The 27,105-nt window shown below is 40.5% G+C and overlaps 1 protein-coding gene across 4 annotated transcripts in view; it reads left to right on the forward strand.

The window, feature by feature from the left end:
• Positions 1-27,105, forward strand: part of DAPK1 (death associated protein kinase 1) — a 90,084-nt gene that overhangs the window by 19,261 nt on the left and 43,718 nt on the right. For all 4 annotated transcript variants that reach the window (XM_054810903.1, XM_054810907.1, XM_054810906.1 and 1 more), the window contains exon 3: positions 21,042-21,263. In XM_054810903.1, the coding sequence (XP_054666878.1) occupies positions 21,042-21,263 (222 nt within the window). The remainder of the gene's footprint in view (positions 1-21,041; positions 21,264-27,105) is intronic.

Raw genomic sequence — 27,105 nt, forward strand, 5'->3', positions numbered from 1 at the left:
ATGAGCAGTCTTTTGCATTTTGGGTTAGAGGAGGTTACTCTGAACCTGAATGAAGAACTATTTCAGAGATGGGACTGTAATGTGGCCTTTTTATCTGTTCATAATGAAGCAACAGTTGAATTAATCACTTTTTTTCTTTGGAGACATCAAAGTTGGTCCTGCATACAACCTCACAGTTGTCCATACAAACCTTCCTGCTGAAATCCCCAAGTGTCCAAACTGCACACCACTACTTTTCTGGGATGAGAAGATTACACGATAAATTAGTGCATTATGCATTTCTACTGGATGTTAAGTTATGGGGACAACTGTGAATTTTGACCATTTTGCTCACTTGAAGTGGACTCCACAACCATTGCAATGTGACGCTTTTTTTTGTTTGTTTTCTGTGGAATTTGGGTGTAGTTTGCCAGCAGTGAAAGTTGGTGAAAGTGTTTGGTGTTAATGTTGCACTTTTTAAGTAGGTGGTTTAGTGCTACTGCTGGAAAGTTAGTGTAACAAAGTGTAATCTTTTCAATTCTGTCCTCTCAGCTTCGTAATTCAGGGAGGAAGTCAACTACAGGGAAAATTTTCTGACCTGTTTTGCTTTTTTTTGTCTGTATTAATTCAAAATGGTGAGCTTATATTTCATTTTAGGTAATCCATCTCTGCAACTGCCCTATATAAAAATCAAATTTGATGTTTCCAGAATAGTATCTTAAATGTAGTGAACTAGCTATAACTTATTTCAGTTTTGTTTCTTAATTTTCTGTTGTTGGAAGAAACTGAGCACTGTGGAAAAGTACTGGAGTTTTTGACTGAACCCCATGTAACTCCTAGTAAATATCTCCTTAGTCACATTATACCACATGACGAATAACCTCATCTTTAACTTTGGTGAAACATCTTAAAGGAATTGAAATTTCAGAACATTATGCTGAATAACAACTAGTGCTGAGAAGAAGGGGAAAAAAAAAAGGCCCAAAATATTTCCACTGACTTCCCTGGCTAACGTTAATGACTGGGACATGGCTGGCCAAGCAGAAGGCTTGTGTGAGAGGTTTTGCTGTCTCAAATGAAAACTGAGGGAGTGGAAAAGGAGAACTCCATAAGTATTTGTAAACAACATTTTCTTCTTTAAAAATAAAGTCATATGAAAGAAGTTGAAAATAATCTCTGATATATATGCATGTTCTAGTCGGCCTGCTTTTCTCCTGTCTCTTTTAGAGTACTGTCTTTCCAAGTCTAGTTGCAAGATACATGGCAACGTTGGCTTCAAGAATTTCAGCTCATTGCCATTTCATCCTAGGACATGCATTAGCACCTTCCTCCATGACTTGTGTGAACACTTTTTTTTAAAAATTGCCATTTAAAGTGGATCATTGAGCATTAATGGTTAGAAATAAACTTTGATTTTTGTGAGATCAGTTGAAGAAGAGGCATGACAACAGGAACAAGTAGCTGGGCGTGCAGGAGGGTAGGTGAGGTGTACACAGACATTTTTGGTCCAGCTTCACTTTGAGACAGAGGAGGAACGTGTTGGAGACCCTTTCTGCCGTGCCGTATGCTGTGGAATTGCCACCATGCTAGCAATCCAGCCCAACAAACATATGTGAAGTACCTGATGTTAATGTGAAAATTAGTTAAACTGAATTATGGAAGAATACCCTTTTGGGAAGACTATGAGTGGAGAAAATTATAAATTGGTAATAAATTACACAGACAAATGTCCTGTTGTTCTTCATAGTACTGCTTTTTAAACTAGTTTTATGTGCCGTCCTGATTTACATAAGATGTTTGTTTAATGTGTGGCCTACATAGGCCCCAACTTTGGAGCGGAGCTTTAGAATTCAAAAAAGCTACTACCTTCCCTGCTTTCATTTTCAGAGCTCCAGCCTTGGCCTTTTTTGTGCTACCCTGGTGGTGTTGACTGAAGGTTATTTCTTCTGGTAGTCATGTGGCAGGTGAGGAAAAGAGTTTGAGCATTATAGCATGAAAAATCACATGAGGTTAAAAAAAACTTGGTGGCGGCCTGGTTTCCACATGGTTGTGGGTTTTCTGTAACGCCTTTGGAAGAGGGCAGCGTCCCTTGTGCTCACTGTAACTCTGGTAGCCCCAGTGCTTGCGGTCGTCAGAAAGCTGTGTTTGTGCTTAGGTAGCGCTAGCGGTAGCGCCTACAGCCCGCTCAGCAGAGATCACGTTATCTTTCATGTGGGTGCCACTTCAAGCCATTCAGCCATCTAGTTTCATCTTATCGCATTCCCATCTCTGATTAAACCGTCGCCTTTCAGCACCGTGGTGAAATGATTGCGTGCAGGGTTGTTTACAGCTGCACGGTAACTTTTCTTTTTCCTGTGCAACCGCTACTGTGTTACGTCTTCCAAAAGGGCGTGGATTTTCGAGGAATCTTTGTTGTTGTCTGGGAAGACCGTGTATATCTGCATCCTTGACAGAGGTTGTGTCTGGCTGCTTGCAGGAATGCCTGTACTTAAGCTGTTCACTGCTTACCAGAAGCCTGAACCAAGACACCACTCAGGATTTCAGCTTGTTTACTCAAATGTTCTTTGAGACAAAGCTTGAGATTAAAAAAAAAAAACAACCAAAAACCCCTTCAGCATCAGAGAAGGTTTATTTCCGTGCTTTGAGAAAGCTTTCAAAAAGAGCAATGAATATCTTAAGTTGTAGCTAGCGAGTGCATTGAGAATGACAGTGAATTTAAGTCTGAGAGGTGTTACAAAAGGGCCAAGGCTCACTGGTGTGTCTGTTGTTGTTGCCAAGATAATGAAAAGTAATTAAGATGCTTTTCTGACTCTTTGGGTGTGACTGTACAGATTCAGATGGCAAGGTGTTTGGGGATTCCCTATTCTATTTGACAGATTTCTGTGTCAAGCCTACAAGTTGATTTTTACTGCCAACCCCGCAGTAGTTACTGCGCGCGGTGGCAGCTGAGCTCTGCTCTCTTTCTCTGTCGCCACCAACACACTATCACTTCAGCGATGTTTCTGCCAGCTAGACAGTCTTACGGTTATGCTTGGAGTAGCACCTGTGCGAACTCATTAATTGCTAGAGAAATTTCAGTGGTGCCACTCTAGGAAATAGGAAGGGAGCTCTCTTTACTTGGTGACCTAGCGCTTTCCCATTTCTGTCAGGTTGGATGGGGCTTTGGGCAACGTGGTCTAGTGGAGGGTGTCATGGCAGGGGGGTTGGAACTAGATGATCTTTGAGGTCCCTTCCAACCCAAATCATTCTGTGATTCTATGGCAATCCTTTTTTGGTGGTGGTGTTTTTCTTTTCTAAAACTCATTTTCCTTCCGGCACATTGTCAGCATTCAGCCGTGACGAAGCTGTGAAGCCAAAGTGGCTCTTGCTGTGAATGAGAGAAACACCTGACCTGTGAGGGAAGGGGGACTTTGACACACGACTGTTGCTTTGCAGATGCAAACTTGGGTGCCACCACATTTTCTGGACAGGCTACCAAGACTGAAAGTGGCTTTTGTTAATTTTTTTTGTGACTGCTGAGGAGTGCAGCACATACGGTTGCTCGCGGCTGGTCACAGTGGATGTAGCCCACAGGCTGCCATAACAAAACAGTCTTTACTGCAGGGACAGTCAGTCTGTCCAGAATGCTGTTCGCACACCAGCTCACTTGCCTTCTGACGTGTTGTGAGGTGTGTTGCCCCCAAGCACAAGACAAGCAGGGGCAGTGGAAGAAACCAAGGCGTTTTGGGGACCCAGGCTTGCTCTCTTTGGACAAATGGGGTTTTGGTTTTGGCCCCGTACACTTGAACTACATTGTGATAGAGATGCTCCTCCTGCTGAGGGAGGTGTGTGCTGCCCTGGTGCCAAGGGCCACGGTCTTACCGGGGTGGCAGTGCCTGCAGAGGGATGTCTGCTGGACGCTTGCCTCTCGCCGGCCAAACACTTGGTCATCTTCCTCTGTGCATGCTGGGCTGTCTGTGGTTGCCCCAGCAAGAGAGAGTGAATCAGAGGTGGTACCGACCCCATCTGCATGTGGATTGCTTCCTCCACCAGGGGTGATGCTGGCCCACCAGCTCCTGATCAGCACTGAAAAAGGGCAATGTTTTCTGGCACCCAGCCTTTTGGTACTTGGTGAAATTAACAGAGCAGCTAAAATAGATTGAGAAACACTGTGGGGTAGAGGAACAGCAGGACTCTGCTTTGATAGGGAGAGTTTTGCACACTGAGCAACTGAGGAGCAGAAACATGGACTTGAGGCAGGTTACTGAGATGCCATGAATAGGGAAGGAGCCATCCTACAAAATGCTGGGCTGTCCCCCGACTTCACAGAGCTGTGTTCAATTGCTGACCTCCTAAGGAGCAGCCACTGCTGCTTTCTCTGGCTGGGCGTGAGAGCCTTACAGGAGGTGAAACAAGAAAATGCTGCTTGCCAGACGCTGCTTCTGGCAGCGCAGGTTTCCTTACCAAGTACAATAAGTCCTTCTTATAAGACCTCTTTCCCCAGATTGAAAAAGGACAATTAAAATTTGTTGTTCTCCATCAAGCTATTCTGCAAGGTCAGTTGTGGCAAATGCACTACCATGCTGATCTTTTGCTCTCATGTAGTTCCTCATTGACATTTTTTTCTCTGTGTAAAGAGCCGCGAGAAACCCCCCGTCAGAGCGATTTTTCTTTGTCTGACACTTTAACATGAAAAAGAAGAAAATGAAGCATGACACTAGGGGAGAGCACATTGTGCTGGCCTCCCTGAGACAATTTGTATTCAGCTGAAAAGCTGGTGGCCGGCAGTAGGAAAAGAAGGCTGCTTCCCATTTCATTGGCACAGGGAGTGTGTGCAGAAAGCTGTTGAGAGGCACATGGTCATCCGACATAATGGTGATTCGTGCTTCTGTGAAAGAAACAATAGCAGCCCCTGCTAAGAGAAACCTTGCTCCAGGTAATGTTTCAAGTAGACGCAACTCATGCGGATGAATGCTTCTTTATGACAGCAAAAAGAAGGAAGTGCATAAATGGAACTGGTGTTCTTGCGGCCAAAATAAAATGCCTCTGTGAACTGGATTTGTAACAAAAAATGCAGCAAAAATCAGTTACAGCTTTGCTTGCACTATTGGAGCTCAAGTAATTTCTGTCCGTTTCCTTGGGGAATACACCTTTGTCAAGCAGGCAATAGAAACAAGAAAATTTCAGGAATTAGTGCTGTTAAATATTAGAAGTCTTTACTTGAAAAGTCTGTATCTAGAAAATCAAAGATCAAAGTAGGCTGTGGCTTATGAAGTGAAATACTTCAGGATAGTCTGTCATTTATTTCTGTGTGCAAAAATACTTACTAACTAGAACAAATATATTTTCCATTTGGCAGGCTGTCACTTGTGGGCAAGTTTTTCTTCATTAGAATACAATGTAATACAGAAAGATCTGACCAAAACTTTTCAAAGAGAGCATCGATGCAGAGTTAAAATCAACCGAAAGCCCTTTGTACCCTTCCACTGTGTCAAGAGTACTCCTCCCTCAGCCTCTAATATCTATTACATAAAGAGTTAACGCTTTTAGGAAGTGAATTTCTTACGTTATTTTTGAGGAAGTCATGCCAGCAAAGGGGGTGCAGTAAAATACCTCTTGAAGGGTGGAGGGGGAAGTGATGTGCAGAGAAAGTTTATTGGAAATACTGAAATGCAGCTGGGCAACTGGTTCTGCTTTTTTCCAGGGCCCTGCCCATCTTCAGCTGGGATGCAGGGAGGTCCCAAGTAGAGGGAAGATGAGGAACTGACTTCCAGAGAGCGGACTGCTGGTGGTAGCAATGGGGAATAATCACAGATCCCCTGCTTGCTCAGTCGTACCTCTGTGGAGCAGAGCATGGCTGAGGGATGGACTCGGATGCTGCTCTCTATGGGGGTATTACCCTCTTGTTTGCCAGCTCTAACCGGAGAATACCAGCTTTATTGAAAAATATTCTTGTTAAAGCTCCATTTACAAATTCATCTGTGAATTCAAAAATCATTGCTTTATTTTGGACCTGTGTTGAAACACACTTCATTCCTTAACTAAGCGTCCCCAAGTTATCCCACTTGTTTTATCTCCGGTGTAGTATTGCCCCCTCCCTGGAAGTGTTCAAGGCCAGGTTGGATGAGGCTTTGGGCAACCTGGTCTAGTGGAGGGTGTCCCTGCCCATGGCAGAGGGGTTGGAACTAAGATGAGCTTTAAGGTCCCTTCCAACCCAAACCATTCTGTGATTCTATGATTGCATATCCATAACATACAAAGCAAGAGGGTTGAGGGAGGCAAGGCCAGGTTACGTATGACAGTTTCCAATTCTGCAGTGCAATTCTACGGAAGCGCCTCCTGATTAAGACCATAATTTCTAAAATGCTTCCTGTAGTTTGTGCACTCCTTTGCTCTCAGGCCTTGTAACAGGGGAAGAGAGGATTTCAATTGCAGTTTGCAGTGACTGTTATGCTGATGTCCATGTGACTGCATTTTTATTCTGATGCCTAACTCTTAATCTGAGTAGAAAGAGCTGCAGTGCTGAAAGCTGAAATTGATGCATGTGAGTCTTTTGTAGACTGGCTGAATTACTGTAGAAAGTGAAACTTTTCAAATGCAATGCTAGTGATTATAAATACACAGCTGTTTTGAATGACAAATCTCCTGGCGTCCTATTAGTCAAAACCATACGTACAAAAAGGCTTTCTCTTTTGGCACAGAAGCTGAATTTTAGGAAACAATTCTTTTTAGTAATGCTGATGTGGTCTTGCAACTCGTTTTTTTTTTTTGTTGTTTCCCTTTTTTAGTGTATTTATTCTTACTGTTGATATTCATTGACCATATTGCTTGTATTAATGAAAGTATATACATGGCTTACAATAGTTCCCGACCTTTTGTTCAATGTAATAGTTTTCATAGCTTCCGTAAACATCATTGAAATACGCATGTGGATTTTGGACTGCTTCAGACACTAACTGTTCAAGTAAGAAATCAAGGTGGCGGTAGGTCAAAGCTTACAGGAGAGCGTTTCTGTGCACAACAGCCACTTGCAGAAGGGCAGCTGGAGTGGAGGAGGCATTCTGTGCTCCCAGGAGGTCAGCGAGAGACAGCTGCTGCTTCCGTCGGATGGACGGCTGCCTGCGCACGTGCTGCCTCGCAGTGTAGCCCCCGTCCTGCTGTGCAGAAGCAAGTCCCTTTCTCTAGCAAGTTGAAACTTGGGAGCTGTGCAATAGAGTAATCTTTCATCGCAAGTACAACTTAGAGTGAAGATAAGGCACCGCTTGCCACTCAAGGAACTTAGCCCTTAAGTAGGTTGTATTAATATTGGAAGTATAGAAGTCTGAATCCCAAATCATAGGATTTGGGTAAGGTCTGGATGTTGCAGGGTGCTGCTGTCTCCAGAGATCCTTTTGCTCAAATGACCTTAAGTCTGGATCCTTGCATCTTCCCTAATCTTTCTTAAGGCACACTAATTTTTCTATCTACATTGTGTAAAATACAGATTTAGAGCCTTTGGAAAAACATGCATTATTAACAATAATGAGCTGTTTTATAGTATAAAGTATAAAGCTAGAACATGACGACATCTTTAGAAATCGCTTAATCCATTTCTCTGCTTCAAAAGATCAGCTCAACTGCCTATAAATATAGAAAAAATGTTTATGGTATTCTCTGCACAGCAGCAGTAACACTGAAAAATGAAGCTTTTAATGCTCTTAACTAAATGCATATTGCTGGCTTTTTCATGATGGGTCAAAATAAGTGCTTACAGGCAGAAAGCATCTTAAAAAGTGTGCAAGGAAAATTATATGTTTTTTGAGAGGAAAAAGAATTCCATTAAGAATCTGGAACGCAAATGGATGGAATACCAAAGGATGGTGATGGTGTTATTTTATTTCAGATAATTACAGAGAGACAATGGATGAATAAAATGATGGTGCACCTATTATTAATTTGATAGAAGCTTTTTAATTTTCAGTGATCTGCTGTTACTTCCCATTTTTAGGTTCTGAGGCAATCATCCCTCCAAAGACTTGATGTTTCTCTCCTCAAATTCCAGCTGGAAGTCTAACTGGAAGCCTCATTCTTGTTCCACAAGGAGCACTCATGTGAATAAAATGCAGGCTTAACCTGAGTCCGTGTAATTATTCAGCGGTCGTGCTCCAAATTTGCCGTCTCTCTAGTGCTGCACAAGAGCACTTTCAAATCCTACCAAAGGAAGAGAACACTGTGTTTTTAATGAAAGGAGCAAAGTGGCTGGTTTTGGCACCAGTGGTTTTTCATCCATTACTTTCACAAGTACATTGTGATTGTTGTTGTAGCAGAGAGTCCTAAAATGAAATATTTTCCATGCTAAACAAAACCAATGGAAAAGTAACAAAGAGCAACGATCTTCAGCACATTTCAACACTTTCATCTTTCAACATAAAAATGTATAGATTGAGGTGCTAGGTCACAGGCTTTGTTTCCCCTGGAAGGAAGAGGTTGGAGAGTTATGTTAGTTAAGGGGGGTTTGGGGAAAAAAAAAAAAAAAAAAAAAAAAAAAAAAAGGTTTTCACTGCCTTCCCTTTCCCCTCCCCCGAGCTGTTGAATCTGTACTATGCACTCAGATTGGAGAGCATATGAATGCCCCAGCCGTTTCTGTCTTTGGAGTAACTTTTAAAAAATTATTTAGATGCTGTAAGTTAGAGCTTATATGCAGTAAGCCAAAGAAAAAATAATTTGCTGTATTATCGGATAATTATTCCATTTAGTTCAGTTATGGTGAGACTGTTGAAACAAATACATAGAATAATTTGGAGTGGGAGAGAAAGGAGTTAAAAATCCTAAAGCAAACCCATAGAAACTATGTTTACATCTTTGGAAGAATAGTGGATTGGAATTAGAAAAGAGATGTGAAACTTCATACATAACAGAAATCCTGGAAGGGAAACATCTTGGCAAATATAGGAACTTCAGATGGTTTGTACTTTAAATGGGGCAGCACTTAAAAATGGACTGGCCTGGACCCAAAAGCAAACTGATAAATGTCCAAGAATTTCCTACTGGAATACCATTGCCTAAGGAACAGAAATTTTTTTTGTGTGTGTGTATGTGAGATAGGGAGGAGGGGAGAATATGGGGGAGCGGGGAAGGCAGGCAGATACTTTCTTATATCGATGCTGGTTATACAGCAGGATTTTTAGATTAATCCTTTTGCCAATGCTGTAGATTGATGGCTAACCACATGATGTGCCATCTGCCATTTAGCTGTTAAGTTAAATTTAGGTTTTTGTGCATACATGTTTGTATTTTTCTTTATTCCTTAAAACACTTGTTACAAGTGTTATTCAGCTATCTGGATAAAAGAGAGGAAATAACTTTGAAAGCAGTAGATTTGTATTTTTTTAACGATATGTAGAAGCTTTAAATTACTAACTTACAGTTTACTATTTATTCCGTTATTTAGGTTATAGTAAAGAATTTGTGTAAAACTGTGGGGTTTAGTTTGAATTTGCTATGAGTCCACCTATTTCATACATACATAGTTGAGAACTTAATAGGTTCTTACTAATTGTTTCTCTCTAAGTAATAAATAAGCTCTACTGAGTGTTAAAGGTGCTGGGAAAGTGTGAATGCCACATTTGGGGTGCAGCACTCTGTTTAATCCAGAAAGGAAGCATAATTGTTAGAGGTTTGTTTGTGCGGTTTTTCCCTAGTATGTTTCTTTGATGTGCTTTGCCATTTTATTGTGAAGGTAAGCTACGCAGGTTGGGAGGAAACAAAGTGTTGTGCTTAGGACGTAGTATATGCCGTAAGAGGGTGATTTGGGAGACGGGTGTCTCTCCTAGGAAAAACTTTGTGGGAGTGCTGATTAATTTCTTTATTTGCGCCTTAGGAAGAGACCTGACCATCCCAGTGGAGTTGGGCGAATGTGTAAGCGCAGGGAAAAGCAATGAAGAGGAGAGCAGAGTTGGAAGGAGCGAGGAGGAATTTGTAATTTTTTCAAGGTTTGGACACTATGGCTTAAATGCCTAGATCCAGCGAGGTACAAGAGAGGTGGACTTGAGAGTGCTGAAATTGGAGGCGAAGGTGGAGATCATAAACATCTGGAATTCAGAGGGCTTAGCAAGGAAAATAAATACAGTGGTCTGACAGTTGTGAAAATAATGAGAAGGAAACCTTTCAATTATACTAAAAGAGTGCAGTGAATGGGACAAAGAGGGCTGAAGGTGGTGAACACCAGAGATAAACAGCGTATGAAACCATGCAGCTTATTCCAAAATTAATGTTTCAAAAAAGGTGAAAGGCAAAGAAGTGGTGTTTCATTTGTATTGCAAATCTTTGACCAAGAAAGACTACTAGCAATACAGCAAAGTGAGCGGTGCACATTGCACAGCGTCTCATCCCATTGCCACACGGGCCACCTGGTGACAGCAAGCCTCGTTTACGATTTGTTGTAACCAGGAGGTCAACTGATGACTGGGGTGGAAGAAAGGAAAGGAGGGTGAGTAGTAGGAGGTGCCATGCTCCAAACTCTCTTAAATCTTGGACTTGTCAGTTTTGTGGCCCCTGCCGTTGTTTCCAGTCAGGAGGTGGAGTAAGCTCATGAGACGGTTGCAGCTGTATGTTTAAAGCAATAAAACATTTTATTTAAAGGTCTTTGCTGGAAAGCAGAGTGTAAATAGCAGTATTACATTTTAACAGATGGGAGCTATTTCCAGGAATCTTCCAAGTGCTTCCCAAAATGATTCTGTCGTATCAGTGCTGAAAAGAGGAATACTAGCCAGATAGATATTTTGAAGACTTCTGTGTGAATGCTTAAATCTTCTGAAGTATTCATCAGTGTTAAGTCTTACACATTGTGTAACGTTTTGTATGAGGTTGGTTTGTATCATGTCTTGATCATAAAGTAATAATTTCATGTGTGTGTGTTTTCACTTATTTTGCATCTGAGTTGTATAAATCCTCTTATTGGCTATGAAAAAGAAAATTATAGGGGTTACTTTTAATGCCATAAGGAATGCGAAGACTATTTGGGAAAATAGAACTTAAATTCATTTTACAGTTATCTAAATTGAGGGAAATTGAGTCATGGGAAATTTTTATTTCCCTTAAAAAAGGTGAAAAATCAATAAAAATATTAAGCTGAATTTAAGACTGAATAATGTGGTATAGAGAAACAAAGGACTTAGCTTCAGAGGTTAAGGTTAAGGAATGTTCAGCAGCTTTAAGATGCATCTTTCTGGCAAAGTGTTTTCTTCTGAGCAGGCAGCTTTTGAAGGACTTACTGAAATCTCTCTTACAGTATTGAGTTGTCATCTGCCAATTTGAGTTTACGGATGTTAACTCTTATATAAAAGTCCTAGGTAAACTTTGTTATTTAATATTTTTAAACAATGATGAAATGCCTTGGTAAGCCTTGACTGTGTCTCACAATGACATGCTTTGTGTGGCAGTTCAGTTTAGATAATAAATGTAAGTTGAAGTATAATATACAATGGACTCATATTTGGTTTGTACAGAGCTTTCCATTCTTCACTATAACTCTGGTCATCTTCTTCCTCATTATTTTGAACTAAGATCAATGGTATCTTTAAATAGAGACAAATTCCTGTTCCATGCAGATTAAGTCTTCAGAGGTGATGTTCTTCATGTGATTTGTTTATATTAAATTTGCTATACATGTTTCTATTTTAATGCTTGGTTATAATTTAATAACTCTGCCTTTATTTTGGGTAATTAAAATATTCTGGAACAACATTTACATTTTCCTATAATTTAATGTATGATACATCGTGACTTGAGTATCTAAACATCCCTTTAAAGTGGTGAAGTAAACCATGGTTCAGTCACATCTAATTACATATCAAGGAGGTGGACTACGTAAGAAAAATACAAATGGCCTGTTTCAAACAGAACCTACGCTGCTATTTTTTCAAGTGTTTTCTTAACAGTTTTCACACTGAATCACATAATAAAGCATCTCTAACTTTGCTTTTTGTAATTCCTTCCACTCTTCTCCCCACTCCGAGGTCATATGCCAACACTCGGGATTGTGCAGAGCAAACATATTTGCAACTTCATGGGGAGATCTGGTGTTACCCAGTCAGAACACATTTTGCATGCTGAAATCCTGTTCAGTTTAGAGCCCTGACTTGAAACAAAACCTCCCTTAAAGGGAAAAAATGTGAAGGCGCTCTCCTCGGATAAAAAGAGAGGACTAAACTCTCATTTGGTTACATAGCAGCCATACTTGGCAAGGGCTATGCGTTAGCCTTCAGGCAAGTACAGCAGCAGGATGCAAATATTGCAGGCTTTTTGACTCTCTTAAATTTCTTTTTCAAGGTGCTATGTTTCTAATTAAGACTCTTTTCAAGGACAGTAATTCAGTTACTGCTTACAAAGATAGAATATGCAAAGTATCTATTCACTCTGCAGTGTTGTGTGTATAAAATAAACTATAAACAAAATATGCAGTCATTTTTCATTTTGGATCCTGTTTTTACAATGGTCTTGTCATAATGTATAGAGAGATACTGACATATGTACACAGAGACTGACTGAAAGCATTTGCATGTATTGCATGTAAACAGGAGGGAAAGAGCTGGATTTTTTTTTTTAACTCATCCTTTGTTCCACTTCACAAAATTAAGCCTAATCATCATGAGATTACACTTTTTTTTAAACTTCTTGTTTCTAAATGTGACCAATTCTTTAGTCATCTGCAGTTGAAGTTAACTGTCAAATTGCTGATACTTAGGATACACTTTTCTTCATCATCTCTGCACAATGTACTGTACTAGTCAATAAGTGCTTTTCAACTCAGCAAATGTATGCACAGGTGTGTGCATGCATGCATGCTCCAGCAGTTTAACTTGTTTCGCATTAACTATGTTGGAAGCACTTTGTCATAGCTCCCCGAGTAGAATGGGAAAATCCTAAGCAGATCAGCCCCTTTCCTTTAGGTGAAGGTGTTGGGGAAGGGCCATGGAAAGTGTACTGGTGTTCTTGGTCTTACTTCCAACATGTGGTTACAATGCACTAAAAATATTACAAATTTAGCTCGCTCTCTTTATCCTCGTTTCTCTGAGCCAGCCAGAGCCATCTCATTAATCTGCTTGTGCTTAACAGTAATTACTATTCTGGGGAGCTGTGTTCAGTGAGACGCAATCTTGACTGAATCTGTACATGGATAACAGTCTGCATAGCGAGCCTTGGCAATGCCAGTCACACACTTGATCACTTGCCTTTTTAAATGTGTGGCCCAGAAAGCAATGTAAAAGTAATACTGTGATAAACTGGTATTGTGAAGACACATAGTAGAAGAGTTGTCCATTCCGTTCTGGATACACATGTATGCATGTACACCTATAAAGAAGTAGTTTTCTGTATTTCCAGATTTCTCTCTCTCTTTCTCTCTCTTTTAGTCCATCATCCCATGTAATAATTCCTCTAAAATTTTTCATACACAACTCGGAGCAATATAAAGCACATAAGAACTAGTAATGAACAGTAACAAGTAATGACAGTGTGCTCTGTCATAGGTAAAGTTATTTATCGTGCTGTTATGTCTTCCCTTAGGCCTAGTGGCTCCTGCAAGTTTCTAAGAAACCAGTGAAGAGACTGAAAAATCACTTGTCTGTAATCTTAGTAAACATCTAGAGAAGGCCATTAGCAGACTAATGAAATTGCAGAAAGCAACAGAGCAGCAGAGACGTCCAGTTTCATCAGCGTAATGTGCTGAGACTGACAGCACAAGAGGATTTCTACAGGATATAAATAAGCTGAAATGCGTGATGAGTTGTTTTTAAAATAACCAAACCACAAAAATATGAGGCATGAGCTTATAGAATGTTGGAGAAAAGAACAGATTGAACAAATTCCCTACTCCTGTGATTCTTCACTTTCTGGTCGATCCTGCAACCTGACTTCAGTTATACAAAGTTATGGTAGATAGTTTAGTCTATGGGTATGCTTAAAAGGTTAACTTAGCCTGCCTGCTGCTTCCATTGTTTGAAACCTCAAATTCTGACTGCTTCATCTTGTGATAGTGTCTGTAACAGATGGTATCAGTGTGTTTCTCTTTCTATTAATTTCATTAGTAAGTACACAGTTACACTGTTCGAACTGTATTTGAATAGGTAGTACAGCAGAGGTTTCAGTTGATTTTATACAGACAAAAAATGGTATCAGATAACGCTGTGTTTTTTCTAACCAGAAGTATTTTGTAGAGTAATAATACAGATTCTTTTGAAAGTTGTGTGTTTGATTTTTATTTTTTTTCTCAAAATGTTACATAAGGAAAGAAGTCCGGATGTTTTGGTAAAATAACTTTAAATATTTGATGTATTCACACTGAAGGATAATCAACCTATTTTGAGGCCTAATGCTGGTAGCTAGCACGACAGCTGCTATTCCATGAAACAGGTTGTCTTTTGAGCATGGTACACATGAAGCACTACCACTTCCCAGTCACATCTGCTTGGAGTGCTCTATTAACCATCACTTACCCCATCCTGGTAACGCTGACAATCACTTATCCCCTCACTGGGGTGAGTGTAACGCTTTGTGCTAGTGCCTCTCAGCTGCGGTACTGTAAGCCTTATACACGCAAGAGAGGCTCTCAAGTGCCTCAGAGTTTACCGTCTTTTGCAAGACCATAAAGAGCAAGAGAGGAAGGAGGGGAAGAGGTTGCCTCCAGTTTAGCATTGCAGCTGAACTGAAAAATGTTGTTTTGCTTGATTTAGAAGGTGGAGAGGGACTTAATGTACCTATAGCCCTTCACAGTTTGTGGAGAAGTCTTCCTTTCCTTTGGAAAGGACTCAAGTTAGGTACTGCTGCCTCACTAGAGAGTTTTGTGACAGTTGGCCTGTGGTGGGTTGACCCTGGCTGGAGGCCAGGTGCCCCCCAAAGCCGCTCTATCACTCCCCTCCTCAGCTGGACAGGGGAGAGAGAATACAACAAAAGGCTCATGGGTTGAGATAAGGGCAGGCAGAGATCATTCATCAATTACCATCATGGACAAAACAGACTCAACTCAGGAAAATTGTTTTATTTTGAATCAAATCAGATTAGGGTAATGAGAAATAAAACCCACATCTTAAAAAACACCTCTCCTACCCCCCTCCTTCTTCCTGGGCTCAACTTCACTCCCAATTTCTCTCCCTCCTCCCCCCAGCAGCACAGGGGGACGGGGAATGGGGTCTGTGGTCAGTTCATCACACGTTGTTTCTGCCACTCCTTCCTCCTCAGGGGGAGGACTCCTCACACTCTGCCCCTGCTCCAGCATGGAGTCCTTCCCACAGGGTCACAAGTCCTGCCAGCAAACCTGCTCCAGTGTGGGCTCCTCTCTCCACGGGCTCCCAGGTTTTGCCAGGAGCCTGCTCCAGTGCAGGCTCTTGGGAGCATCCACCTCCTCTGGTGTGGGGTCCTCCACGGGCTGCAGGTGGAATCTCTGCTCCCCATCATCCTCCATGGGCTGCAGGGGGACAGCCTGCCTCACCATGGTCTCCACGGGCTGCAGGGGGATCTCTGCTCCAGCACCTGGAGCATCTCCTCCCCCTCCTTCTGCACTGGTCTTGGTGTCTGCAAAGTTCTTCCTCTCACATATTCTCACTCTTCTCTCTGGCTACAATTGCACCTGGTTAAATACGTTATCCTAGAGGCGCTACCACCATTGCCAGTGGGCTCAGCCTTGGCCAGCGGTGGGTCTGTCTTGGAGCCGGCTGGCATTGGCTCTGTTGGACATGGGGGAAGCTTCTGGCATCTTCTCACAGAAGCCACCCCTGTAGCCCCCCTGGTACTGAAACCTTGCCATGCAAACCCAATACATAATCTTATCAGCGGAAGCAGCTCAGATGCCCTTGATGACAGGCAGCGGTACGTGGGTGGTGGTGGTGACTGATGGAGCTGGCTGAGGCTGAGATGCTGCTGGGGAAGGAAATCACCTTCTTGAGTGGCCTTCCCTGCTGCAGATCTTTAAGGAAAGACAGAGATGTCTGCAGTCTGCTAGTAACTGTTTTACTGGGGAAAACAACTGGCTCTATGGTTGAGTTGCAGTTTATCTTACAGGCTAATCTAATAGTGTTATGTCTCCTGCTGCTGGATTAGTATAATTTTAAAAAGGAAGGCAGTCGAACAAATAGTAAAAGCAGTTGGATCTTAATATATCACATATTCAGAGTTGAGTAGTGAAAAACAAATTTTTAAAACAGAGAAAAAAAAGTACCAAAGTGTCAGAAACCTACCAAGACATCTTATTACTCCATTGTCAACATAACAATGTAACAACATAAGCTTTTTCCTTATTCCTGTGCCCTGCTCCCATTAAACTTTGTCTTTTGAATGCAGTACTCAGGGGTTTGCATGGAGAATTCACCCATGCTTGCCCTGTTGTGGCAATAAATAACAGAAAATTCGTCCCTGGGGGCTACTTGAGCATCTCTGTGTCCAGATTGGACCTCTTTTGGAGGGTTCTTGGGGCGAGAGTTTTACTCCTTGTAGAAGGATTTAGCAGGGAAGAGCTGGTGCAGAAGGCTGGGAGTGGGGAGGAATACAGGGTGTCTGCCACCCCTAATCACTGTGATCATCCTTCTGGGAAAAATGGAAGGACTTTTTTTTTTTTTCCCTTTGATTCTAAAATGTCTGTCTCTGTAGTTGAAACTGTCCATAATTCATGCTAATGAGTAGTTGTTTTGTGATCCTGCTAAGCCAGGACCAATAAAGGGTGGAGTATAGGCACTTTATTAGTGATTCCATCACCTCTCTGCATAACTTTTGCATATATATATATTTATTGCACAGGGCAATGTGTGTCATCTTATGAGGTAAAAAAGATGGAGAAATGTAATGATCGGGTAATGGGACAAGTACTTGTTCTGAACTGAGTCTGAAAAATCACTGGATGTGGAGATACCATGCCAAGTGTCCTGAAAAGAGTGGATTTAGGATAGTAATTAACTGCTGGTTGAGTAAGAATTACAAGATCTCAAAACAAATTACTGTTATTAGCAGAAGTATTTGTTCTCATGTCAAGCTGTCATCCTGCTTCACTGTTTAACCTGATTCTGCCACGTGGAAAAAAAATTATGTCAGATACTTTATTAAGTGTGAGTTTGTGATTTACTTTTAGGGTTTTTTTCAGTGTAATTGTCTCCTAAAATGGCAATCATTTTTTGACCCTACCCACTTTAAACCAAACCTGCAAAAGCAAGGGGACTTAAAGCTAATGGGCTTTTCGGGCTTTGAAGACACTGTATGAATGAACAGTGGATCTGAAACTGCAGGATCTGTGGGAGAATATTACTGGATATAAATGTGTTGGCCTATACAGGGCTGACTTAAACCAGCTTGTTGCTGCAGTTCTACGGGTTAAAGCCCAGTAAATACACTTTGATTTACACCTCTACTCTGCTTTTAAAATAGAAGTTTAGAAGGACTTGTAAAATAGTGTGGCTTAGGGATCCCAGGCATGAAATAGCCCTTTTGATTGCAGCTTAAGTGTGATCTGTATGTACAGCATTTAACCCCACAATTAGCTGTTTGTTATTATGTGCTGAATATCACAACAGCAACAATAAGAAGGTTATTTGGTGTGTAACTGGCACTTATTCTAGGTACCTGTTAGTTGATAACTTTCTTGCAGTCTTGAGTAATGCCAAAGATTCCTGGAGCCTGACAACCTCATAAGCTGTGGATGGGACCAATCTATAAAGTCATGTGGTTTTAAACAATGTATTGGTCTTCTGATAACACTTTTATATTGAATTGTGATAGCTTAGGATATCCTTCAAGCAGGTGGCTGTAGTTGGAGAAAAAAGGTAGAAGATTGAAAAAATAAAGCTACGTAGCTCAGGAGGAAAGAGGAGACCTACTTGTCTCACCTGGTCCCCTTTGTTTCAGTAGGTCAGCTTCACGCTGTAACATTAGAATGTTGGCCCATTGGTAAAATAAGATTAAACAGCCTTAGCCTTAAAGGCGTGGGAAGCATGAAGTGCCTTTGGGGAGTGGTGTAATTCAAATATGAGTAATACTGTGGAAAAATCATGTTTATTTAGCTTACAGCTCCACAGCCAGTGCATGTTTTAAAACACTTGCAGAACTTTTTGTTTATTTAGAAAGAAGCCCAAAATGCATTAAAGGAAAAATTCTATCGTGGACTAAAGATCAGAAATTCAAATACCAGAATTTTCCAGAAGTCAATGATACATGCTTTGTCAGTGAAACGTAGATAACTCTTAATCCCAGGTAACTTCTATGATTAAATCTTCTTGGATATCAAAAAGTATTAAATGTCCATGTACTTCAGGCTTACTTTTCAGTCCCATCCTCTCCAGAGCTCATGTTAGCAGTAATCTTGGTTTTTAGTCTTTTGAGGTTTTTTTGTTGTTGAGTTTGTTTGGTTTGCATTGTGGGGTGTTTTTGTTATTTGTTTTGTTTTGTTTTTTTTAAATGAAGAAGTAACTGTTGCCAGACTTACAAGGTAAGCATCAATAAGAAAGTAGTTAGCCACATAGCATTCAAGCCTATGGATGAATGAATCATAAGCAGAAATATTTTTCTTCCTCTATCAGGCAGTTTAGGCATCTAACCTTAAGGCCAGCCAGGTGGCCAAAAAGCGAGCAATAGCTTTTTACTTTCTTCTGGTCCATGAGCTTGAGTAGCTCTTCAGACTTGTAATGATGCCTACGTCTGTTTACTGTCCGACTTCGCAGTTTCTCTGGAACTGTGAGCTTTATGAAAAGCTGACTGCTTTTCAAATAAAGCTGAATGTCTTTTTGGGCACGTGCATGTTGTGGGGAAGAGAGTGAGAGAATCCTTGCTTTTCCTCCCCGTAAGCAAGGGCCAGAGGACTGTGTTTGCACTTGTCTGCAGCAGTGCGAACACCTAAGTGCATGCTCCACTCTGGCTGGCTGCCCACAGTGCAAAATTCCTTGGACCTCAGAGATCAAACCCAGAGCCACTGTCGCAGGAAGAGTTGTCATGGAGTTGAACTGAACCAAGCAGAGGGTTGATGTACCTTATGGTATGCTGTCTAGCCCTTTGCTGCCACATTAGGATGACGTAGATCTCCCAGAGGTCCTGTGCCTTATCTGCCAGTCCCACATGAATGTCTTAGGTGTCCAAAAGAATCTCAGATAGCGCTAGCTGACCAAGTTTAGGCAGTGAAGCAGGCCTTCCAGCCTATGTGTAATGGGGAAGAGGATATGGTGCAGTCCAAAGTACTGCTCTCTCCGCTGCGGTTTGTAATAATATTGTGTTGGGCCCTGTCTGGTGAGCCTGGCCCTTGACAACTTTGTGCATAATTGGGGACGAAGGGGGATGGAATTTAAAGCAAGAGGTTTTTTTCATGCAACATAAAGTCATCTCACAAGTTCATAAACTGATTGCATAAAATAATGAACCGTGAAACTTGAATAGTCATTGTAACATTGAAATAAACAAAACCTCAACACTTAAAAGACTGTTGATTGTGTCTCTCAGTGTTTACTTCTCTCACTGCCCATGGCTGCATTCACAGGCATTCCAGCTAGTGATGCCTACTCTAGAGTTCCTTTCTCGGAGTTCATAGCAGAGGATTAATCTCTGCCCTGCCTTCTGCAGGTGACATTTAGCCTTGCCCAACTGTGTGTCCCAGTTCCAGACAGTTTGTCACTCGGGTTTCTGTATAGGGTCAGCATACTAATGGTGGCAGTGGTGACCCAGCAGCATAAAGTATTCTCAGCTGATCAGCCCTCTAAATTAAAAAATCATGAGTGTGATTTTTCCCGTACAACATTTTATTATCTTCATTTATTGCATAAAACTGTTGCAGATCGGTTATCATCTTCTATTTTCTGTCTGTCATGCATTCCTTAATTGCTTAATTACTTTGTCGACGTATTTGGCACATGCTCATTCTCCAATAATAAAGTATGGTGCATTGAGTTCATGCATGAGATGTACAACTTTGAGTGATTCGCACTTGGGACTTTGTTATTATGTGATATCCTTTTTGTGGGTGATACATTTTCCTAGAGATCTGTCAGTTGTAATTAATTAACCAGTAATACAGGTTAGCTCTTCTTCTGGGTACTGGGTGGAATTATACATGCCTACATGTTACATCACTGTGTAGACAGTCAAGCCTACTAGGCTTAGCTTTGATTTAACTGCTGTTCTAAGTCTACTTTAGAGGACACCACTTCTTCAGTTAACAGAATAGGCTAACTTCAGAAAATTTTCTCATTGGTATCATTCTGTGAATTCTTCATACAGTGAAATAAACCAAGAACAGAATTGCTAGGGAATCCTCAGCAAGAGATTAAGGAAGCTTAAAAGAAAAACTCAGCAGTATTAGAAATCCTGTTCTTGCTTTAACTCAGCATTAGACTCCTGGAGATTTCTGTTCTGAATCAGTGTGCAAATCTAGCAGCAACAGGCTTATGCACCAACGATAATGTTTCGGAGTCAGCAGTTTCCTGGAGTTTCTTCTAGTTTGTTACACAATCACAGGTTTTTGTTCCTCAGTACTTTTCTCACCTTCAAACTTTTCCTACCTAACAAGATGATACAATAACTGCACTTCTTGATATTACTGTATTTAATCAGTGCTTTTAATACTAAAAACCAAAGCAGTGTCCTCAAACCCAGTAGTGTTTTAAAAGATTTAAAAAAACAAGTTTGAGGATGGAACAAAATGAATATTGATAGATCATATAGATTGGAAGAAACTAAGGACGGTCACTGTTGCAGAACAAAAAGTAATTATCCTCAACATGCATGTGGAAGGAGAAATCTAGAAACTATTCCTTTTCCCCAGTGATCCCTGATGCACATATTTGTCAAAAATCGAATGGTCTACACAGGTGTTATCTTTTTCTTAGAAATATGCTGAAATGTCTGAGTATATGTGTATGTATGTACTTTTGTGTGATGTAAAGCGGTATCTTAACCTACCTTCAGGTATTATTCTAGATTGCATAAAGAGCAGTAATGTCCTTTAGTCAAGTTGGTAATTTGGAGGTACAGCTGTTCTTCCACATACTAGTAAATAGAGGCTACTCAGCTCTAAATTTCCTTGAACCAAACACTCATCTTCATTCTTTCCCTCTTTTTTCCTTTTTTTTTTTTTTTCCCAGTGGGCAGTTCGCTGTAGTGAAAAAATGCCGTGAGAAAAGCAGTGGTCAGCAGTTTGCAGCAAAATTCATCAAGAAACGGAGAACGAAATCCAGCCGGCGCGGAGTGAGCCGGGAAGATATTGAGCGAGAAGTCAGCATACTAAAAGAGATTCGACATCCTAACGTGATCACACTGCATGATGTTTATGAGAACAAAACTGATGTCATTCTTATTCTGGAACTGTAAGTATCTCTAGAGACCTGGGGAGGAGTAACAGAATATTTGTTTTAAAAAAAAATTAGATACTTTCTCTGAGAATGACAGTGATTTGATGGATGTTCCTTTCATACCCCAAAAGAAGATTGATAATAGTCTGAGAATTCTTTATTTTTAAGTCAAGGGTTGTAGCTTCTTGACTTCTAGACATATTTTTCACTGTAAATGCACTACAAGGGTTAAAAAAATCCAGCATATTTAGGAATTTTTTCTGCTTGTTACTTTAATCATTGTTGATGTTATGGATCCAGAATAATAGCCTGGAGCTAAATAAACTGATTTGAAGATAAAAGCAGAGGGAAGTAGAGATGCTAAGTGGAGGTTAGCTTAGCAAATTTTACTGTGTTTTATGTTGGTGTAAAGTAGAATCACTGAATGCTTTTTCTCTTTTTTATTTTAACCCGCGTAACAGAGAACAGAATTTTCCCTGTTCTGTCCTGTTGAAATGTAACCTGAACTTTCATATCCTTGTTTTAGTTCCCATTTTTCATCCAAGATTGTTGTTAATGGATTGGGGTAAATACGTTGGCAGAGAACACTTCTGCATTGTTTCAAGTTTGACTTCAAGTTCCTCAAAGATTGCAAGTTTAGAAGTCAAGCATTACTCACCCATTACAGTTTGGCAGTGTCTGCTCGTGGGATATGCATGTCTTGACATTATTTGCATGCCTGACTGTATTATTGCCATACTGCTCTGTATCAGTTAAATGTGCTTTAGGATAAGTATTTTGTGCAAGCAAATGATTTGGTATCGGAATCTTGGGCAGCACTTGTGTCTTTTCCATGGCAGTTCATGTAATTTTTCTTATGTAGGTTATGTCTTCCTGTTTATTAACTTCGCTAAATGATATTTCCACTTACCTTACAAGGATGCTTTTTTTGTTGCATGCTTCCAGTAACATATATGTAGATTTACAGTATAGATTAAAAAAGAAAACTAGGAAGTAGCTTTTGGAGTTTCATCTTTTCTATGGTATATACATGGATGATACTGCTTTGTTACATTAGAAATACTTTTACACTTCTAGTCCAGCATGTGACTGTTTACTGTAATACTTGTAATCTTGGTTGGTTTTTTTCAGTGTACACTTGCATTAGTTTGTCACCTTTGGATAATTTAAGCAAGTATTTTTTAAAAAAAGCTAAATTATCATCCTGCATGAAGTAAAACTTCCTTATGTTCCTGTCAGAATATCTGCTACTCCTGAGTTTTGTTCAGAACTCTTTAAATATGTCGTGAACACACAGCAAAATTAGTGGGATACTTCTTCCTCTCCCCACTTGATGTTGTCTCTCACATTCTTCCTGTCTATAACCTTTCTGTCAGTGTATCGCTGCTTCTGCAGTGCTTGCTTTCTACTCTGTAATCTGTCCAGGTGAAATCAGGCCAGTGTCTGGACTTGAAAGCTCTGAGGAAGACTCAGTAATCATGGACAGTGGTAGGAGGAGTAGGGCTATTCCACCACACACACTCGCCCATGAGATAGGAGCTCTTTTAGCAGCAAGGTTCCTCTGTGTGTTTATGTGTGCTCACTAACAGTCATTAAATGGAAGCAGAGATTGCTTCTGACAACATGTGTTAATATTTTGTTAGCTTGATAGTGTGAAGCTCAGCAAACTACTTGCATTGCAGTGTAGCTAATCATTTTGCATAGTTAACAATCGCCATGTAGTTTCAGTTGGAGGCTTCTTTTTTTTTCCCTACTTTTCCAAACTGCTGTGTGAGTCTTTAAAGTTGAAGTATCACAAAGGTAACACATTTATTTAGTTAGAAGGTCAGAGAGGAAAGGATGACACATTAGCAATCTCTTTGTAAACTGAATATAGTAATTGCTGTAAAGTTGTGTAATTCTCAAAATCACTATGATATTATGTAAAGTTATTGAAAAGGCAGAAGATAATATTTTTAATCATATGCTTAGACACTTAAATGTGTAATCCTTTTCTTTTAAGCTTTTAATATTCACATTTTGCCTACGCACCCGCTGAAGGCTCACCAGATAACCTGTTTTGCTGTTCTCAGAATCCATCCTAAGTGATGATTTTCCCTTCTAATTAGAACGTAGTATGCAAGTGTATTAACACGAGCAGTGATGAGGAAAAGTATCTCTGGTTTCTGTTCTTGGTAGAAGCTGCAGCTCACAGACATCAAGCCACTGCAGCTGCCCCTTTGGCGGCTGCTAGTAGATGTTAATGTGCACAGTCTCGGGGCAACAGCGTCCGTTGCCTGTTTGCTGTTGATTTTTATCTCTTGGTTCACCAAGAGGTTTGCAGTACTGTGTGCAGCCTCCTAAATGTTTTTCTGCATTATCAGTCAGCCGTTTTTCAGAAGTGAGCGACTGGCTGTAGAAGTTTCCCTTCATTCCCTTGCAGCAAATATTATGTCAGCCAGCAAGGTATTCAAGGTGATTTGTATGCAGTTCATTAATTATTGCAGTGGCAATGTCCTCACAACATGGAATGCAAAACAGAGCTGCATATCAAAAACTTTATCCAGATAGGTGTTTGGAGGTTTTCCTCTCAACTACCTTATGTCAGGAAACTGACCTATCAAAATTTGAAAACCATTTAATTTCTGAAACATTTAAAATCAAATGCTTTCTTAAAAGATTTGCAGTCACACACAAGCATGAGATATTCTTGAAGACCCTTACTTTATTACAGTCTTTTGGTATATTTAGAGAAATCGGGCATATTGTTATATTTCTATGTCTTAGTGGGAAGTGTCTCAATTTGGAAATAACCTTTGAAATTCCTACTCTGTGGACTCTTTCATCATCTTGCAAGGAATATTGTGCATATTACATATGAATTGGAAGACACTGTCTCTTCCTCATCTAAATTAAAACTGTAATAGTTTGTTCTCCTATCACACTAATAATTGAATGTCAGAATTTTATAGTACTTTTTTCTATCCAGCTGCAGCAACTAATCTCTGTTATATGTTAGTAATGCTAAGCTATTTCCAGTGAGCGCTGCGGAAGCCATCAGTTTATTAGACGTCACAGTGATGCCTCTGTCGCATAGTGATCATTATTTTATTTCCTCAAGCACATTTTGCACCTACTTGGTTCCCTTTTTACTGGCCTGCTGGTAACCTTGGATGCGTAATCTCTGTCTCTTCTATTTTGTTTTTCTTTCCACTTTATTATATTATATCTTCATTTGGACTGCAGACTTACAAAATATACTCACTGTGTTATGCTTGGTTGTAGCTTCTGGGTGCACCTGCAAAGAAGAAATACCCTTATCCTAAATTATATAGTAATTCCTTAGAATCCTCAAAAGTAATGCAAATGGTCTCACCTTTTAAAATAGCTTGATAGCAATAGCTGACTCTTTTCACTGGAAAGCTATGGATGGAGTTAGGTATTCATACTTTTCTCTGCAAAACAAATACCTTCATTTCTGAATTAGAAATCTTAATTTAAGACTGTTAGCTCTTGTAGCATAGTTCTGAGTCATGAATATCTGCTTTTAAAATTCAAAAAAGGAGAATAAAGCTTTGAAAGTCTTAGCTCAGAAAGAGAGGAATAATACTAACTTACAAGTGATTGTGCATTAAATACTAGGGTTTATGATTTTTTAAAAAGTTAGTTCCTGTATACTTTTTTTTTTTTAAATTTAGGTTGTACATCCCAGTGTCTCAGAAAGAGTTGCCACCTTATTGGTACCTTCATAATATTAACCAAACAGAACAGAGCAAGGAAAGGATGGTAGATCCATGTATAAAAATTCTGATGATGTCATGAGTTGCTCATTGTAGAGTAAATTACAGAATCAGACAGGTAGGGGTTAGAAGGGGCCTCTGGAGATCATCTAGTCCAACCCCCCCTGCTAAAGGAGGATCACCCAAAGCAGGCTGCACAGGATTGTGTCCAGGGGGGTTCTGAGTATCTCCAGAGAAGGAGACTCCACAACCTTTCTGGGCAGCCTCTTCCAGTGCTCTGTCACCCTCAAAGTGAAGAAGTTTTTCCTTACATTCAGGTGGAACTTCCTGTGTTCCAGTTTGTGCCCATTGCCCCTTGTCCTGTCACTGGGCACCACTGAAAAGAGTCTGGCCCCATCCTCTTGACATCCACTCTTTAGATATTTGTAACCATTGATAAGATCCTCTCTCAGTCTTCTCTTCTCCATGCTGAACAGACCCAGCTCTCTCAGCCTTTCCTCCTACGAGAGATGCTCCAGTCCCCTAATCATCCTCATAGCCCTCCACTGGACTCTCTCCAGTAGTTCCCTGTCTTTCTTGACCTGGGGAGCCCAGACCTGGATGCAGAACTCCAGATGCGGCCTCACCAGGGCAGAGCAGAGGGGGAGGAGAAGCTCCCTCGACCTGCTGGCCACGCTCTTCTTAATGCACCCCAGGATACCATTGGTCTTCTTGGCCACAAGGGCACATTGCTGGCTCGTGGAGAGCTTGTTGTCCACCAGGACTCCCAGGCCCTTCTCCACAGTGGTGCTTTCCAAGTAACAGCAAATAACAATGAACTCTTTAAATTCCTCTTCTATCTTAATGGGGACTTAATGTAACTTGTTACATTTATAATAGCTTGACTTCCAGAGAAGCTTGAAATCTGCACAGTTTCTTTAGTTTCTAGTTGTCTTTTTGATAGAAGTAGCTCAGAGGTTTTTGTTAATTTTACCTATAAGAAAGTTGTTCTCAAGTGGCCTTGTACTGACTATTGAGAGGAGGATTGAATCTTTGGTGCTTACTTGGATGTAGTAGCAGGTAAGCAAGCTCTGCACCGCTAATTTGTACATGTTGTGCCACCTTTTGACTTCAAAATCCTCAATAGCAGGCCCACAGGTAGATGGACAGAGGACACATAGACAGATAAGAATGAAGGCTTGACAGGGCTGAAAAGAAAGGAGCTAGAGCCAGTGTGACTCTGCAACACACCAAGCCCATCTCGGAGGGAAAACACTTGGCTTCTGAACTCTGCAGTCCTTGAGCAAAATGCTTGGCACTCTTGTATGCTAAACCTGAATGCTCTTCGTACGTTAAATTTGAATGTCTGAGGTGGGATCAAAATACTAAGGCACTCTGCTGGGTCAGAGTGCATTATCCACACTCTGGACACTTAGGGAACTGCAGTGATGAAAACCAAAATAACAGCTGTGTTTGGGTGCAGGAAAGATTCACAGGAGTGTTCAGGTCTCCCTTTTAGTGGGACTCAATTGCTTAAATCTTAGTCCCAGTTTTGGTGCCTGTGTTCCTCCGGCTGGCCATTCTGAGGCCACTGCTTCTTGTTCAATGTAACTGAAGAGTTTAGGCTTGCTAAAGAGAGGATTTCATGACAGTTGGTGTCTCTGAAAGAAGCTGGACAAATGAAAATGACAAAGCATAGTGATGCGGTGGCATGCCTTGATTTTTCTGGTAGAAGAAAATAAGTACAATGTTGTTCAGCAGGTAGGTAATGTAATGAACTAGTAGCCCTGTTCTGCTCTCTTAAAATATTTGGTACATTTTGTACTTCTGAGGAGTGGGTTGGTAATTATACAATTCATAAATTTGAAATAATGCAAGGAGTCATACAAGAGACATTTGACCACAGAATCCTTAGGGAAAACATTTCTTTTGCAAGTTGACAGAAGAAATTTTTGGATTAGGGAAGAATTCAGTAATTTATCAAATTGAATCTGCTTTAAAAAATGGAATAAATTGGTTCTGGAATTCTTCTTTAACTTTAGTAGTTTATGTTGGTTTGAAATCTAAGCAAGATAAATTAAACCTCATAAGCTTCACCTTACTAGGTTAAGTTTCTTCAAACAAGGGGTTTGGGCATAGGTTTTGAGGTTTGTTTGTGT

The sequence above is a fragment of the Grus americana genome, chromosome Z, assembly GCF_028858705.1.
Source record: "Grus americana isolate bGruAme1 chromosome Z, bGruAme1.mat, whole genome shotgun sequence".
In the NCBI taxonomy this organism is placed as follows: Eukaryota; Metazoa; Chordata; class Aves; order Gruiformes; family Gruidae; genus Grus; species Grus americana.